At 44.2% G+C, this 16,708-nt stretch overlaps 2 protein-coding genes across 2 annotated transcripts in view; both read right to left on the bottom strand.

Moving 5' to 3' along the window:
• Window positions 1-271: 271 nt before the first annotated feature.
• LOC146191406 (TBC1 domain family member 19) lies at window positions 272-14,865 on the bottom strand. Its single transcript, XM_084600321.1, has 17 exons — window positions 14,773-14,865; window positions 11,459-11,531; window positions 11,068-11,171; window positions 10,873-10,947; window positions 9,735-9,798; window positions 5,901-6,006; window positions 4,283-4,334; window positions 4,109-4,193; window positions 3,606-3,718; window positions 3,429-3,503; window positions 3,283-3,345; window positions 2,984-3,113; window positions 2,407-2,516; window positions 2,098-2,189; window positions 1,882-1,997; window positions 435-505; window positions 272-346 (listed from the first exon to the last, which is right to left on the bottom strand). The coding sequence occupies exons 1-17, from the start codon at window positions 14,863-14,865 to the stop codon at window positions 272-274; spliced, it is 1,497 nt and encodes a 498-aa protein (XP_084456447.1).
• Window positions 14,866-14,923: 58 nt separating this feature from the next.
• LOC146191405 (putative glutamate receptor) overlaps window positions 14,924-16,708 on the bottom strand; it is a 39,525-nt gene continuing 37,740 nt past the window's right edge. Inside the window, exon 9 of the mRNA XM_084600320.1 lies at window positions 14,924-15,079. Coding sequence (XP_084456446.1) covers window positions 14,924-15,079 — 156 coding nt within the window. The remainder of the gene's footprint in view (window positions 15,080-16,708) is intronic.

The following is a 16,708-nucleotide window of genomic DNA, read 5'->3' as shown; positions in this document are numbered from 1 at the left end:
CAACCAAAGAAGCCATTCCGACAAATCCGGCTCAACTGATGTTGTTACGATGGTTGATGCATTCAAACAGTTGAGAAGTCTGAGTATTAGCCAGCTTGACTATTTCTCCAGAAATCAATTTACAGGGCGAATTATGGGCATAAACAACTAACCGTATTAATACAGCTATCGGAGCATCACGCGATGACTGTGCCGACCTGCGATTTCAAAAATAAAAATTACGGCACATTTAACTACCATATAAAGCCGGACAACATCTATAAAGGAGTGGTCATAAGCTTGGGGGCTTGAGGAACTCGTCCAAGGTGGATATGACATCGCAGGATTTCAGCTTGCTAAACAGGTCCTGCAATATATAGAAGTCAGCGTAAGTGATCAGCAGCAAGGACACAAGCTAGATAGTCAGAGGCACCACTGAGCATATTTTAGCTTACCTCTAACGAAGACTGATCATTTGTACGGAGTATTTCGGCTTTTTTAGAACAGACCAAACTTGCAGCCGCGACTGTAAAGAAAGGAAATATATACAAAGAAGCTGCTTCTCTTACTGGCTCCTGTGCCTATGAGAAGCCCTGCAAAGACGCTTTACACAAACTTGTTATCACAGTGAGGTAGAGAACATTTGTCGCGTCTGGCATGCTTCTCTGTTTCCTAACATTTTAGTCTATTTAAAGACTACAAATTCTATGCAGCTGCACAGCAGAAACTGGGGCTATTAAAATGAGGAAGGTGTTATTTCAGTGATAATTAAATGAATAACTCGATTTGGTTTTCAAATCTGCTGACCACGCAAAACGTCCAGCAGGAATAGTAACTGCGGATTGCGACGTTGTGTTATGTGAGAAAGGTGGGGATCGCTTGCGTATCGTAGCAGCATCTCACTGCCAGAAAGAGAACTGTTGGCAACCGTTGTGATGGCATCTGTAGACATCGCATTAGCCTTCTTTAGATATTTTCAGTTTCAATTTGAAACGTTCCTCGTGATTCACGTAGCTCTTGGCTTTGCTCAAAACACAGGCAGTGGTTTAGTGCTCTGTGTCAAATCGCAATGTTTGCACGGACTACATTTTCATCTTGGAATTAGATGGGATTGTCACATCGCTCTTCTGCTGATGGGAAGCTTGCATATTCCTGCTTGGTAGCCTAGAGCATACCCCGCAGTGGCTGATTTACGTTGCACATTCGGGCCTTGTTGTCTGTCTGCGAAATAATTTACTATCAAGGCTGACAGGGAAACATTCCTCAAAAATTTTGGTACTATGTTAAGTGCATATATTTTAATGCTCAAAATCGCTAAAACCTTTCCCTCTAAGGAAATATGTTCAAGCGTAAACCATTGACAAGAGCATCGCCTGAAATACTCTAAAAATACGCACTTGAGAGAATGTAACGCCTGAACATGTAACTGCGTTTCTTTTACTTTTCTTTCACTAAACCACCCGTGGGCCAGCTGCTGCTGTTATGTAAATAAATACAACACGAACGGGACTATTAATACGTTTAACGCAGATATACTAGACTATCCCCGAGAAATACAGATAACAATAAATTTACGCAAGCTTCATCTGCACTTGCAGTAAAAAAAACAAAATTAAGCAACTCATGGTGCCGCCTTTCGGTAAGCTCAGAATCAATATATAAATTTTAAGCTTAAGCATACTAATTACACAGCGAATCTTAAGCTTTTAAGCAACGCGTCACACACCATAGATATTATTTCAGGTTTATAGCATGAAGGCATTGCCACAAGAATGATTAAAAGACCACTTCTGCGATTAGACTTTCCACGATAGGTGTGTGCATATGTGTGTGCATGTGCGTGCTTGCTGTCGAAAAGTTGCACGGGGAACATAGCGGGCTTCGCAGGTTTCGAAGTCTTACCCGGCAGTACGTAGACAGAGTCGTAGCCCAGAATCCTGTCCCAAAGCCTCAGCACTTCCTCTGCGGGAAGGTGCGCGCAGAAGGACTGCATCAGCATCTGGAATACGATGGGCTGCCTGTGATGTTTTGGAAGATATAATGATTGCTGGTGAGGCAAAAAGCGCGCACTTCGGACTTCAGATATAGTTCTATGGAGAGTGAACGAAACCAACCTACAGATCGACATTCTTGGAAGCCAGTGCAGGCAGGAATTCAGGCTCCCTATACTGAACCAACCTCTCGAAGGTCAAGAGCAATGATAATATGCCCTGAAAAAAAAAAATGAAAATGACTTGCAAAGATTGGTTAGAGAAATGCAAGGTATTCAATCGGCTTGAGAAATATTCTTAAACGTTTTCAACTAGGATGTTCACCGTTTTTTTTTTTTTCGTTGTGATTTGCGTAATGTGTATTTTGCAGGCGTTTCATTTAAATCTATTTTCTTTCGCCTATCATGCCTCTGATACCTGGAGCAAAATATCTTACCTCTGGATCCGACGAAACTGCCATCAGTTTGTGAAAGTAACGGCAATACATTTCGCGGAACACTGCGTACATGAGCCCCACATCGGCATACACGAAGCACAGTGGACCCACTGCAAAGAACAAAAGATACATGGCCGACTGCACTTTTCCGAAATCTGGGTTCATAAATCTGCTAGTATTTGTTCTTGACATCTGCACCTTATAGTTCATTCTTGGACATTTATATCATTTAGAAAGTATCATTTTAAGTGTACCTTTACTAGGAGGACAAGCGTACACAAAAGCCCACTGAAAGCATACAATAAGCGCAGGTCTATGCGGTGTTTACTAGAGTACGACTTGTGCCTCTTGTATCTTTAACAAACTTCTGTCCTAAGGGCCACTTTAGACAAAAATGTGTATAAAAAAGTAAGAGCACAAAATTATCTATAGAATATACGTATGATGTGTTTCTAGACAGACTAAAGACCTTATTGACAAAATTCTACAGACAATCTAAGGAGGTATTTGTAAGTTAAATACAACAGCTATTATTATTACCTTTAGAACACTGAATACTCCAATTGATAAAGCTCACCTAAGAGCGAAAATCCGTAAAAAGGCACGACACCACACGGCAGTTCAGCCCGTAATATAACGGTCCTGAAGGCATTGTTTTCTTGCGTCTTCCTCGAAATTTGGTAGTCTCGTGTGAATGCCAACATCACCTGCAAAAATATGACCAAGAGTGCTAAAGCCATCCCCGAGTTGTCTGAAACTCTGAAACGTTCCCAGAGTAATAACTGGACCAGAAATTCGACAGCTTGTTTTATTCCTGCTGAAATTATTGTTTTAGATAATAAAACTAGTTGGCTACTTCTACCACATGCCACTCACCTGATAGCAACTGTCATCAAAAACAAAGTATTCGATGTCGTTCATGACGGCATCCCGTACGTCCTATCGGTAAACGAAAGAGACCTATTACTCTTAGTGTATTAAGGAGTATAAAATGATTGCTAGATAACTGACATTGCAGTCACCTTTATTATGATCTGGTCCAGAAGTAGCTCGTACCGAATCACCCTTTCCTTAAGGTGATCAAAATCTGCATTGGCCTGAGTAAGAGCAAGTTCGTTTGTTTTTATTTTTATTTGAGCACCACGTAGAGCGGGAGCACAGATGTAATCATTAAATCTTGTGCGCCTTTGTTGACAAACCTTTTCCTGCGAAGAGACGCCAAGAACTCTGGACCAAAAGAGTCTTCGCATACAGTGCGGGCAGCCTCGTTTGAGAAACTCTCTTGCGGCAAGCTCGTCACTGGTGTCGTATACTGAAAAATGAAGTATGCTTGATGCTGAATTGAGGTAATACAGACAGGAATAACTCGGCATGTTATGTTACGTTAAGTTAATGTCAGCCTCAAAATCGAGTGAGAATCGCAGCTTAAGAAAGAGCGAGAGAGGAGACGAAATGCGCGCGCAAATAGACAGAGACCTAGAGATTACATCCTCCGAACAAACGTTGACGACATAGGCTATCTTAGAGTAGGCGGCAGAGCATCAGCCTTGTGCGCTTTTGTTTGACTTAAGACATACATGTTCATTATTTTCTGATGTTAGCAGTTTTTACATCATGGCGAAGCACTGAATTTATCGTGGATGAAATCCTCGTACAAGTTGGCACTTCATTGCTATTATAAAAATAAGTGAGTGTCACCTACTGAGCTGCGCAAATAATTCGTATTCTCTGCTGTCCAGGTCCTGTGACCTTGGAGCCTCGTACGTTGGCGCCTTGAGTAGCTCTCTCTGCACACATCGAAAACAAGACCTATTAGCACAAAGCGATGACTGCATCTCTGTGGTATAGAAGGAATCAAAAACGACACCGTACGTACCAGCTCGCAGATATCTTTGGTTTTCAGCGCAACCGAGGCTTGAGTAAGAAGGCTTGTGTTTCAAAGATGCAGCGTGTTAAAGACAAAAAAAGAAAGCACAAGGAAAAGAGAAGCTTTCTACGCAGCGCTTCTCTTTCAAAATCAATGCTTTCAACCATAAGCACACTTGCTCAATAAACTTTCCCTGAGTCCTTGCAGACTCGCATAATAGCACGTTATGGGCAGCTCATTAGTTAGTTTCCTTCGACATGGACGCAGTAAATAACTACGGTCAATCAAATCTCCTATGAAGTGTCAGCAGTGTAGTGGCGACTACGTTTCCTCCCCCGAACATTATAATATGATTAAGCAACACAATGACTCCGAGATTAAAACAATAATGTCACTTTGTAAGACCCCTTGCTGGAAACCTGCTGTGGCACTGGTAACCAAACCAATGTACATGTATGATCAAAAGCGATATGTTAAACCACCAGAGAAATAAACGTTTTATAAAATAATGATTGCCAATGAATGGAATTACCTTATTAGCTGCTGAGCCTGAGTACCCGTGTTTAAACCCAGCAGCGGAAGCAGCGTTTCGATAGAGGAGAAACGCAAAAAGCATATGTGTGCTATACAGTGTGAATGCATGTTAAAGACCCTCAGGTAATCTAAATTAATCAGAAGCCCTCCACTCCGGCGTTCATTAAAGCCCGAGTCACTTCAACAAGTTACACGCTACCTGTCATTTCGAGTGACAGCCGTCCTTAGGCGGACAGTCTGATCACTTGGTGAGGAAGATCATAAAGAAAGGAGTGAAAACAAAGTGGAAAAGTGCAGCCGTAGTCGAATACTCTGAATAAATTACAGTAAACTGGTTTTCTCCGGTAAGAAATTAGATCATCAAATAGCACATGTGTGTCGTTTCCAGTTGGCCACCGGCGAAATGATGCCCTCATGGAGACGATTCGATACCAAGACCTCGCGTTCTGTAGTGGAAAGTCACAAGCACGAACCACAGATTTCCTCTTTCTTTATCTTCATTTTATAAAAATTAAAAAAAGAAAACAAATTTCTAGAATGAAAACATGCAGGTGGTGTACTGGTAACTTTCGGTCGCCTGAAGTGCATCAAGTTGATTACTTTCTCAAGTATTTCTGCGTCTACACTACCTGATAGCATTTTCCACACCTTTATTGGTATTTGGCGCGCGGATCAGCCAAATTGTTTGAACATATCATTATGTCGTCATCAGCATGACGAGCAATTGCACACAGTTCTTCCAAATGCTGTGAAAACGTAAAAAAAATCAAAATATTTTTATTAAACTATTAATCTCAGTCGACATTTTTAGCAGGCAAGAGCCGGATTTCCCAGGATTTTATAAGGACATTATTTAAGGTGTTCTGCAAGACTTCCCAAAAAGTGAAGCTGCACATATCAACTGTGCTTGGATTCGGCATAGAAAATGGATAGAAAGTGTTTGGACAGATAATCATTATAGACAGATTTGCTTAAATTTCTATACGATACAATGTGATGGTACCAAGCAATGTTCCGATTTCTTCATCCCAGGCTGCACTGTCATCGTGCGCGCGAAACTCCAGTCTGTGTTTTATGAATAATAATTTAGTACCTTGTGTTCCCCGCATCGCAGCAGAGGTCATCATCATCGGCCAATGGAGACAGCAAGAAGTCGAGGAAATCCTGGGGTGTGTAGAGCGGCTCAACTGCCAACAATTCTGCGAAAAAAACAACGGACGCGTATCACCCCATTTCTTCCGTCAAATGGCAACTGGTGCGTGACAATAGCGCGAAATAATTCGTTCGACACTTCACTACTGCACACAGACTGAGTAATATAGAGATTACATAGTAGTATATAAAAGTTATATAAATGTATAATTGTATAATAGCTGCATAACAATATAGTGGTATATGACAGTATATATATATTATTTAATAGTTGCATGCTACTGGTACTGCCCTAAAGGGCTGAAAGGTGGAGGCTGACGAAAAGAGTTCTACTTGAAGACAACGAAGAAAACTATGGGATAAAAAAGAAATAAGAAATAAGACGCTTGTTGAGTGCGTACAGAAATATCTCGAGGTAATGACATTCTAGTCGAAACAGAGAAGATATGGGCATGCCACGAGCAGAACATGTAGTGAGATGAGGGGATAACCGGCAGTCACTAAGAGTAGCAAATTGGATTCCAAGGGAAGGAAAGCGTAGCAGGGGCGGCAGAAGATTAGGTGGGCGGAGGAAGTTAGGAAGTTTGCAGGGGTCACGTTGGTGCAGCTAACACGGGACCAGGTTAATTGGAGGAATATGGGAGAGTCCTTCACCCTGCAGCGGGCATAATCCAACTGATGATGATGATGACAGTCGCTGACCATTAACGCTGCCATAACTTTAGACGAGAAAGCAGTAGAGTCGGTCGAAGAACAAACATATGTCCTAATTTAGATCGTGAAAAAAACAACTAGCATGAGCAAGAAACGTTATCGTTATTGGAAGGCAAGACGACGGGTGGGTTCTTTAAGCTAATTATCTATAATCAAAGAGAAGACAAACGCAGCAGAGAGACCAGGTGGTTGGATGAAATTTCGAAGTTTGCCGCGTCAAGATGGTCGCAGCTGTCACTGGATAGGGTATTCTGTAGAAATAATAAAATGGGTGCTTGCAGCGGTTGCATAATTAGGCGGGTGATGATAATTACCATCGAGCTACTGTACTGAGGAGAGTTGAGAAGTGGTTACGGAGCTGTCTTCGTGTCGCAACGAGCGTGATAAAGTGTATGAGAATATTCTTCTGATTTTGTTCTCTCTATCTTTTTCGGTGAGCTTACCTCTTATTATGAAAATTTTATTCTCAAATTTCTCCCCTTCACCTCGAAGGTCAAATCTCATATTGTGCCGGTACACCGATCGTGGAGGTGATCGTGCTGGAAAAGCGCTGATGAAAGCTGGACTCAAATCCGTATTCAAGCCAGCCAGCGATAGCCGTAAGCGGCTGGTATTGCACAGAACAGGGTAAAAATTACATTTTTACCCTTTTGCGAGCACGAGGTGGAGCGGCACGTTCACTTGGCCTTGTCTTCCATCAGTCGATAAGTGTGTCAGCAATAACGGTCAATGCCGCAATGCAAATGAGTCGAAGCGGCTGATCGAAAAGCAGTAACATGTACAGCGTGGATCGAACGACGAAACGCGAAGTGAAATTATAAATTCGACCAATAGCAGAACGGCGCGGCGAATATACCGTCGATCGCTAAGCAACCTTGTCGTCGAAACTTATCCGGCTAATGGCAGTCATCTGTCATGCTTGGGTGGAGACGGGATCAGCTACGAGGGGCCTTTGGCAATGCCGGCGCGAAGTTGCCGCTTTAGTGTTTCGTCTGTGCGTAGATTCTGCAGATTATTAATGATCCTTCAGGTCCGACCTTGATGGTGAGCTATGGGGATCGAAGGCCTGAAAAAACTTAGGGGTTGCCATTTTTTATATTTTTACTTCGTTTTTTCACCGAAACGTGACATCGCCAATGGGGCAGGGCGAAATAAAGTGACTATAGCCGTCATGATGTGGACCTGCCCTCCTCAGTGCATAATGTTCTTTATCATGAGAACGCGCCCCCAAATAGCCCTGCTGATGCAGGATATAGTAAAAATCGTACTGTGTTGCAACGCAGACTGTTCTTATAGAGCATAAGCAAAAATTAATAAAATAAACCTTGAAGGTTTTGTTGTTTTGTAACGCGATAAAGTTAAAAACACCATTATCCAGAAAATTCCACCGTAGGCGTTGTGAGAGAAAAATCACCGTCGTCTCTGCGGCAGTTGGTATATTACAGGTGACATGGCGGCGTTGTGATTGGTTGTCGTGGTGCCTAACGTCATCGAACCACATTAATGGTAGCCGAGCTGGCAGGCGCTGCCAACGCAGACTTCGCCTTCCTTTATTGTGAGATCGGAATGTAGCCTTCTTGTACACTAAGAACCCGAGTAAAACGCGATACTCCCCCCCCCCCCCCCCTTTTGCCCAAAGCTTTACCCATATATGTGGAATGGTCTTTCATATAATATACCAGCTTACGGCTGTATATTAATGAATATCTCTCGGTTAGTAGAAGTACAAGTCAACGAATTGGTAATTAAGCAAATATCAAACTGCATGTACACCGTGGTCCTCTCTAAATACGAACACGGCTAGCGTGGCCGCGCTCCACGAAAAGCGCCTCCGGTGCGGCCGCGCGTCGAAACAAATTAAGTGGCGCTAGCGCGCAGGGGCCTCGAGGCGGTGTTTCATGTCATCTGCTATAGCGAGGAAGCATACCGTGCTTGTACTGTTACATCATTTTTATTACTGAGGCAGCATAATAAATAAGCAACAAGGAAAAAAGTGGTAGCGGTACTTTTTAAAATGATAACTTGTCGTTCGTCAAACGAAGAACCTAAGTAATCTGCAATGAATCGAGCTTTCACAAATCACCCGAGAATCACTAACTAGGAGAGACAAGCCGCTTAGCTTGGCAGGTGCTTAACAGCCTCGCAAGTGGCCAAGAAATTCCTTTGGTCAAGCTGGCGTGGTCCGTCAATTGATAGCCTTCGATGGAACTGAACAATACGCTGCAGTGAGTGATGCACGATAACGCCATCTAGGCGCGTTTGGCAACACACAGTTTGGAGCGCGTCTCAGTAAAGAAAGCATGGTGCGCTTCCGCACTGTGGCAGACGACACGAAGCCCCGCCTCCAGGCTCCTGCGCGCCTGCGCGCCTGTGCGCCTGCGCGCCATTTTGCTTCGTTGCGAGGCCGCATTGAATGCGCTGACGCTCAGCCGTTCTCGTACTTGAGTGGGCAACCCTGTACGTGAATGATGATCCATGAGGGGCGCCGGCAAGCGCGAACCATCAACGCTCTCGAGGCCTACCCTTAAGTTCAGAGCTTGAGTGTCCGTCAAGACTTTTTTTTTTGTTATATTACCGTTCTGGCAGCTCATGAAGGTATGCTTCATTCTTCGCTTCAGTTGAGCTAAAAATAAAATGCGGTAAGCCTCGGCGTCTGTACCCACGTCTAGCCGACACGAAAAAGCCATATTGGGCGCTGAGCCGCTAATGTGCAAACATTCTCGATGTGTCACTGGATGGCGGTAATTAACTGATAGGTATGCCCACTAAACTTAACTAACTTTACTCAAGCGCTTGCTTGTTATAGCGATTGTTTACCGAATGATACAATTAAGAAAAGATGCTTCTCATTGTATGCGTGTTCGGTGCAGCCGTGTTTCCCTAAGCAATTATTTTAAAGTAAATATATTACGATTATTGACATTATCAGCAGTAGCAGTGTAAATATTATGACAATCATCTCTTCATTGTCAAAATATCTGTGTTGATGCCATCGCTGGTGTTGATACTGCGCGAGTAATGATGACTTAAATAAAAAAAAAATAAACTCTGCTTTACTCACCGATTTCCTCGCTTCCCAAATCAAACCATCTGGCCTCTACGAGTTCTTGCTCTCCTATGGTGCGCTGTACAATAGAGATCAGAGACCGCTGCTTTACCACGCCCCACCATGGGCTGAGATCCGTTGCTCTCAGATACCACTAGGCTCATGTAATGCTTAATTACCGCGTGTTTTTTGAAGCCGTATTGTTTAAACTACGGTTAATGCAGGCTCGACAACTGCGAAGAACCATCAACCATCACATGTAAATCATGGAATTATATACTTATTACACATACCGGTTGCACATGTTTAATGATTCATTTTAATCCCAAGCCAAGTAATTAATGTGCGACTCTTTCTTTTGTCGTACACAGTATTACCGAGGGCTCAATAGATATTTAGGGGCTCAAATGAGCTCCTGTCATTCAAACATGACTTGTGTATACTTTCATTTCACTTTCATTTCGCGCCCCTCAGGGAAAAGTTTAAACCTAATGCACTAAACTTTTCGCTTCATTTTCTACAGGCATGCATTAAAGCATTTTTCCTTCAGCGTTGCGAAATCAATTCGAAGCTCCATGCCTTGCTTTCTTTTTTTCTTGATTTGTCATAAATGTAAGCATAAGTTTAACATTTATAATAATAATAATAATACCTTTATTTTCCATCAAAGTGATGGGGGAGGCAGGGAGAAAAAGCCGAGCAATCGGCTTGACGAGCTCGCACCCCCCCCCCCCCCCCCCGAAGAAAATACAAAGTAAATATACATAGGCAGAGCAGTGTAGCGTCCACAAAAAACAAAAAAATAATATAAATAGAAGTACATTCGACGAGACATCGCGTTTAATGATAGCGCATAAAAAAGTTGACAAGAACCAGCACCTTACCGCACATGAACAGAGAGTCGGTAACAAAAAAAGAAAAGCGAGATCGCAGTATGATCAGCAAATTAAAACAACAAAAAAAGGATTTAAGAGGGAAGAGGTGATACTAATTGTGCGGAGTCATTTCGATAAACACTTGTGTGGTGATTTAATCTGAAATTCTAATTCTTGTTTAATAGTATTTAGAACACCGTGAAAATCTGTAAAAATCAATATAATTTTTTATTGCACGATTTCGAGACGCACATCAGTAAGAGCGACGCGAGACTAACCTTGCGGCTCAGCGGCAGTCCATATTGTTTGCCGGTGTCTTTAAGGCACTCAGTGAGCTTGGCGTGCCATGTAATCTGCAAATGACAACCAGCATTGTACTTAAATACGCACTGTGTGCCTCTTGACAGTTCTTTCTCAGTCTTTTTCCACGAGTGGCGCCGTCATCTACAAGTTTGCAAGGGTGAGCAGCTTACCTGGCAATCAGCAAGGAACGTCGCGCCCAGCCGGTTTTCCTCTGTTGCCACAGTGCCACTGCCGCCTCCGTGGCAGCCACTGTTGAACACGCAGTCTTCCTCACCTCATAAAGAAAATGGTGAAAAGTAAGCTACTTAACGAGATCCGTAGGCTATTGCAACGTTGAGCCAGGAGTCCTTCTCCATGTGAAGACCTCTTTACATTATTTGGTGCTCGAACGAACAGGCTCACACCAGGGGTCATAAATTGTTGCTTCGAAAAACGAGTAGTTGAGCACATACTAGCATTGTATAAAAAAAGTTGTAAAAAATTTAACGAGACAATAGCAAGTAGTTTGTACCGAAGGCCGAGATAACGCAAAATTTACGAAGTCCCATAAATTATACATACCACTCTGGTACAGCTCATCTCCCAAGAGGTTCAGAATCGAGCTTTCTGCTCCCAGTGTTTTCGTAATAACTCGCTGCAAAAGACAAAAGAAAAAAATCAAACACGTCGTAGGCATCTTGGAGAACTTCAAGCATGCGCATTGCATAACTTCAGGGCCATTTTGCAAAAATCAGAATAAGCTCGTATAGTTTTTGCAATGTTACGCAAAGCGACTAACCAATAAAAACAGCTCATCGATGCCGCTAAAATTTCCGACGGAAGGTGAGCACCAGGAAGTGAAAATGATCAGCGATTTAATGTAGTTGGCCAGCGGCGAAGTATGTGCGCCATACATAAAGCTAGTGAAGCTGCTTTCATACGCGTAGTTAGATTGGAAAAACATTATCTACGTTTTGTGGATTGCGGGTTTGTATACCTTGCTAGGGGTCTTCATTCGATACAAGCTCCCTCCGCTTGGGCTCTGGTTAAGACCTCGAGTTGAGTTTCCAGCTCGTAGCTGCGCGAGGTCTCCCACAGATCCGGTTGCGCGAGCCTCTAGAGCTTTTCAAGGGGTGTATATACCGGGCAGTCCTGGAACATGTGATCTAAGGTGGCTCTGCCGCCACATTGTTTGCACTCCAGGCTGAACCTGCCCGGATATACGTGGCTATGTACTACTGTGTTAGGAAGGGCTTTACTTGGGTGTTACCTCCATACTATACCTCTTGTTCATTAGTGACGTCTTCGTGATAGAGGGGGGCTAAGTTAACCTTTTTAGTGTACAGAGCTCGGTTATACCACGATAGGTGTCTAAGGCTTCTTTGAGCCGGCGTTCAAGTCGATGCCCTTAGATTGGCGGATGGATCCTCGAGCTATAATGTGAGCGGCCTCTTTACCAGGATTTGCCCGACAAAAGTCGTTGCGCCGACGTCAACCATAAGGCGGTGTTTCTTCTGTTTTTATACCACCTGAGAGCGAGCGCCACATTTGAGGGATACAAATGTGTGACTTACCACTCTCTGTCTAGTGGTGTCTGTGTGACATGCCACTCTCTGATTGGCTACAGCTGTGTTACGACGAAATGCAATGCACAGCTCGAGAGAGTTCCAGTTATACAGATGGAGCTTTCGGCTACGGCGATGACGTAGATACATAATGCAACGACCAGTGAAGCTGATCTTTTCGCGCCGCCGCGGAGTAGCAGCTTTATTTAATGCTTTTGTTGAACGTCATAGTTGCATTAAAACAGCTACTCATTGACAGCTCTAGTGCTAGCCCACTGAAACGACGGAGCAAACAAAAAAATTAAGGAGGTTTATCATGATAACACCCAGTCATAGGGGCGGAAGCTCTAATAATCTTGGGCTTATGGTTTGTAGAATTTCATTAACATTACAAAATGAATAAGGTTATGAGGGACATTTTGGTGACGGATTTCGGAAATTTCGGCCACTTGGGATTCTTTCCCGTCCACTGATGACGGGCGCTTAGCATCCCACCTTCATCAAAAAGAGGCCGCGGCCGGGTTTGTTACCGGGTCCTGCGAATAGCATCATAGAGATTGACAATGCAGGGCCAGATTAGATCGCGCCTTCCTCCTCAAAGAGCTTAATTGCTCAGTCAGGTTCAGATTTAAACATTTGCCTGTCTACCTGTGGTAGTTTCGGCCACAAGCCAGTGGAACGCAATAAACCACATTCTTTTTCAAGTGCTGCAGGTTTATTTTGTGAGACTGTGCACTGAAGAAGATTTCTTGTATTCACTATTGTCCTAGCGGCGACTAAAAGCCCCCCTACCTTGTTCTTAGCTGTGAAGACAACGGCAAAATTATACTTAGCTGCATATTCCTTGAGTCGGTACAAAATATCTCAAAGTGAGCTATGGCCGGAAGCCACCTATTTGCGCCGCGCCATCACATCAGCATGTGACAGTTTATTCCTTTCCCTAGGGCGAATCAAAGCCCGCTCCAATGGGCAGGCGAAATGGGAAATTGAAAATCCAGCTGTCATTAGCTTGAAAACCTGCTCCTAGAATATATCCACAACAGGGTGATGGCATGGCTTACGGAAAGTGAACGGGATTCACGCGATTTCCAACCCCTTCTTCGCCAACGTTGAGTGGTCCGACTTATAGCTGAGAAGTGGCTTCCTCGATCTGGGGCAGTAGCCCCAGCACACATGGCTGTCCCCAAAAAAACAAGTCCAAATCAAGTAACTGCAAGCGGTTCTATATATACTTAGGGCATTCGGACGTAAAACAGGTTTTGACCACATGCCTTAAAGATCCCTAATACAACTTGCGCCAACTTCTCAGAGTCATCTTGTCTATGAAAATTAAATAGTCGTCAACGTAATGAAATGCTACTGATTTAATTCGGTAAATGGGGTTTAACGTCCCAAACCGACTCAGGCTACGAGAGACGTCTTAGTGGGCGGCTTGGGAAATTTGGATCACCTGGCATTTTTTAAACGTGCGCTGATATTTCGCCTCCATCGGAAAGCGGCGTTTGGGTACAGTAGTCAAGGAATGTGGGAGAGGCCTTCGCCCTGCAGTAGGTATAGACAGGCTGATGATTATGATGATGATGTTAAGTGCCCTACAACTTCCTCAACGCGGCGGAGAAAAAAATGCTACTATGCGTAGGGTCGCCCAACGGAGCTGTTTGGCAGAGCTACAATCCGTTATTCGCTTTAGGCAGAAAAATGGCCTAGCACAGCTGTATACCGCTGCAGCACTGGCATATTCAGAGTCTTGGCTTCTGTGCTGCCTCTAGAACGGTGCAGCCTCATTACCGAGACCGCAGGGTCTGTAACGGGTAGCGCGGCATTTCTACAGCTCGTTGACACAGACAGAACATTGTTCGGCCTCACAAACGTTTCCACATAAACTGGTGCAGCCCCCATTCCATTATCACTTCGGGCAAAGCATAAAAGAAAAGGAAAGCCACGGAATAGCGACTAACCAGTACTATCATGATATTCATTGTCTTGAATCAATACCTTTTCATTTTTGCAATGCCAGATGCAGCCTCTCTAGGTGCCACGCTTCACTTTGTCCCGAAATGATGTTACCCGGCCTATTGAGCAAGGTTTTTCTTTAGTCACCCAGCTACAATGAACAAGCTTTCATACTGGCCCACTGGCACCCGTAAGAAATGGGACAACGAATACCAGCCACATATATGCCGTAACATTATTCGATCCCCAGTACGTTCTTAAAGCAACTAAAACGAAGAGAAAAAAGGCACTCCGTAGCTCACGTTAGGCTCTACACAGGTGCTCACCAACCCAAAACAGATATACGCGCCCAAAGAGGTGGTGGCACGTTTCTCTTACCTGAAGATGATCAAGGACTTCAAAACCCGTGCTGGGCTGCAATCCTTTCCTCGTGCCCTGAGAAGGAGGTAGTGGCGGTGGTGGCGATGTCATTGTTTCCGTTGTCGTCTTGCCCAAAGAGACGCGCAGAATAAACCGGCTGTGGTCGCTGCTATAGGGTCACAAAAGGCAGGGGAAGCGAGCCGTTCCAGCCCAGACGTCCTCTTTCCCCCGACAGAACCCTTTCCTGCAAGGTCACTGCCCAAGGGTAGCAGACCAGAAAGGGAGCGAACGACCACTCAAATAGCTGCCGGAAGAGCAGCAGTGACTATAGTATACATACGCAAAAAGAAAGAGTGGCATGGACATGTAGGACAATGTCTCGCCCAAGCACACCTCAGAGGGTGATCGAAAAGAAAAAAAGAAACTAAAAAGAAAAAAGGCACCTGGCTATTAAGGGACAAAAAATAATGCCGAGAACAGGTGAGCGAGTGCGACAAATTAGTGATCAAAAAGCAAAATCTGGGCGAGGGGAAACCAAGGGAGGAGTGGCTCGAGCACGGCGATTTCGATGCCCCAGACGGGTCGGCTGGTTGCATAAGCGGGTGGCCGCTTCGAGCTCCGCGAGTCAGCCAAATGGTACTCTTTACTTAGGATAATGAGAGCAATTCGAGGGAATAAATGCTAAGGGAGGGGAGGAAGGTCCCTCGACAGTTCGCCTAGCCAATAATGCATCTGTGGATTTTTCGGCTTCTGCATACATATCGATGTCAAGATTGCACACCACTCCTTTGCTTGCCCAGAGCGCAATTCTTGTTTTTGTTTCCCTTTTTAGCTGCGTTTTGCGCCCTCAGCAGCACCAAGGCGGCGACGATCGCCGCGAGTTAAGACCGCCCTGTCTGTTTCGACACGAAAACACTTGACGCACTTGCCGCCACCATTTTCCCCCTGAGATTAGATTGAAGCCACACCCTTTGAATTGCGAGAAAATGGGAGGTCGTCAGAGAAAAAAAAACTAAAAGAGGAGAAAAGTGGCAAAAGGGTTCAGTATATGACGTCAACAGAAAAAAAAAAGAGAAAGGGGGCCACCTTTGCGTGTTCCTTCCCCCTCATTACACTGCCTTGCACACTTTTGACAGGTCACGACCACGTCGACGGTGAACGTAGCGGAGAGGTCTGACGTAGATTCCTGCGAAGACGCGTTAGGAACATCGTCCCTGCCCTTTTTACCGGCAGTGTCCGCTGCCGACACCGATTACTGCGGCATGAGCCTTGTTATCTGGGTCGGTGGTTGTGTAGCATGCGCGCATAAATATGAACGAGAGTCCTCCCTTTGCTCCCCCGAGGTTATTTCAGTTACTTGCCCGGTTTTTCTTCACTGTTTCTTTGCCTACTGGGGCGTTCAGTTTATTCGCAATTTGGTTACTTTTTTTATTATTATTATTCCAGGTGAATATATGAACGAGGGCCGGAAATCGGAAGTAAACAGCGCTGCGCTTTTCGCTTGACCTGACAGTAAGCGGTAGTTACATGGCAGCACATGCATGAAGCGTCGGTTGCGTGGCGTCAACGGAATCTTAATCATCAAAAGGCCGCAAATATGTGAAAGGCCGCACTGGCTCTCCCTGTATGAAAGAGATACGCGGAGGTCGCCCTATTTGAATTCATTAGTGAATAGGTGCGCAGCTCAAGTAGAGTTACGAAATAGAATAGACAAACAATGAAAGTTTTGGAAAAGACGTTTTTCGTGCTTTCCCAGGGAAAAGAACACAAAATAATCGCCTAAAATTTTTTCCGATGCTTTTTCAAGGTTTCTTTGCTTACATTTCCGCATATTTTTTTTTTTCTACGTCATCGACTCATTTTGCAAACATAATCTGCAATTTTCTCACTCCTTGCGTTGTCAGATCTCAGTTAAGGGGTGCACCAGCTTCAAATTATTGCCCTCCCTTTATTA

Source organism: Amblyomma maculatum, chromosome 4 (genome assembly GCF_055883805.1).
Source record: "Amblyomma maculatum isolate TAMU_Amacu chromosome 4, ASM5588380v1, whole genome shotgun sequence".
NCBI lineage: Eukaryota > Metazoa > Arthropoda > Arachnida > Ixodida > Ixodidae > Amblyomma > Amblyomma maculatum.
The sequence above is the reverse complement of the archived record's forward strand: the minus strand, read 5'-3'. Positions and strand labels throughout refer to the sequence as shown.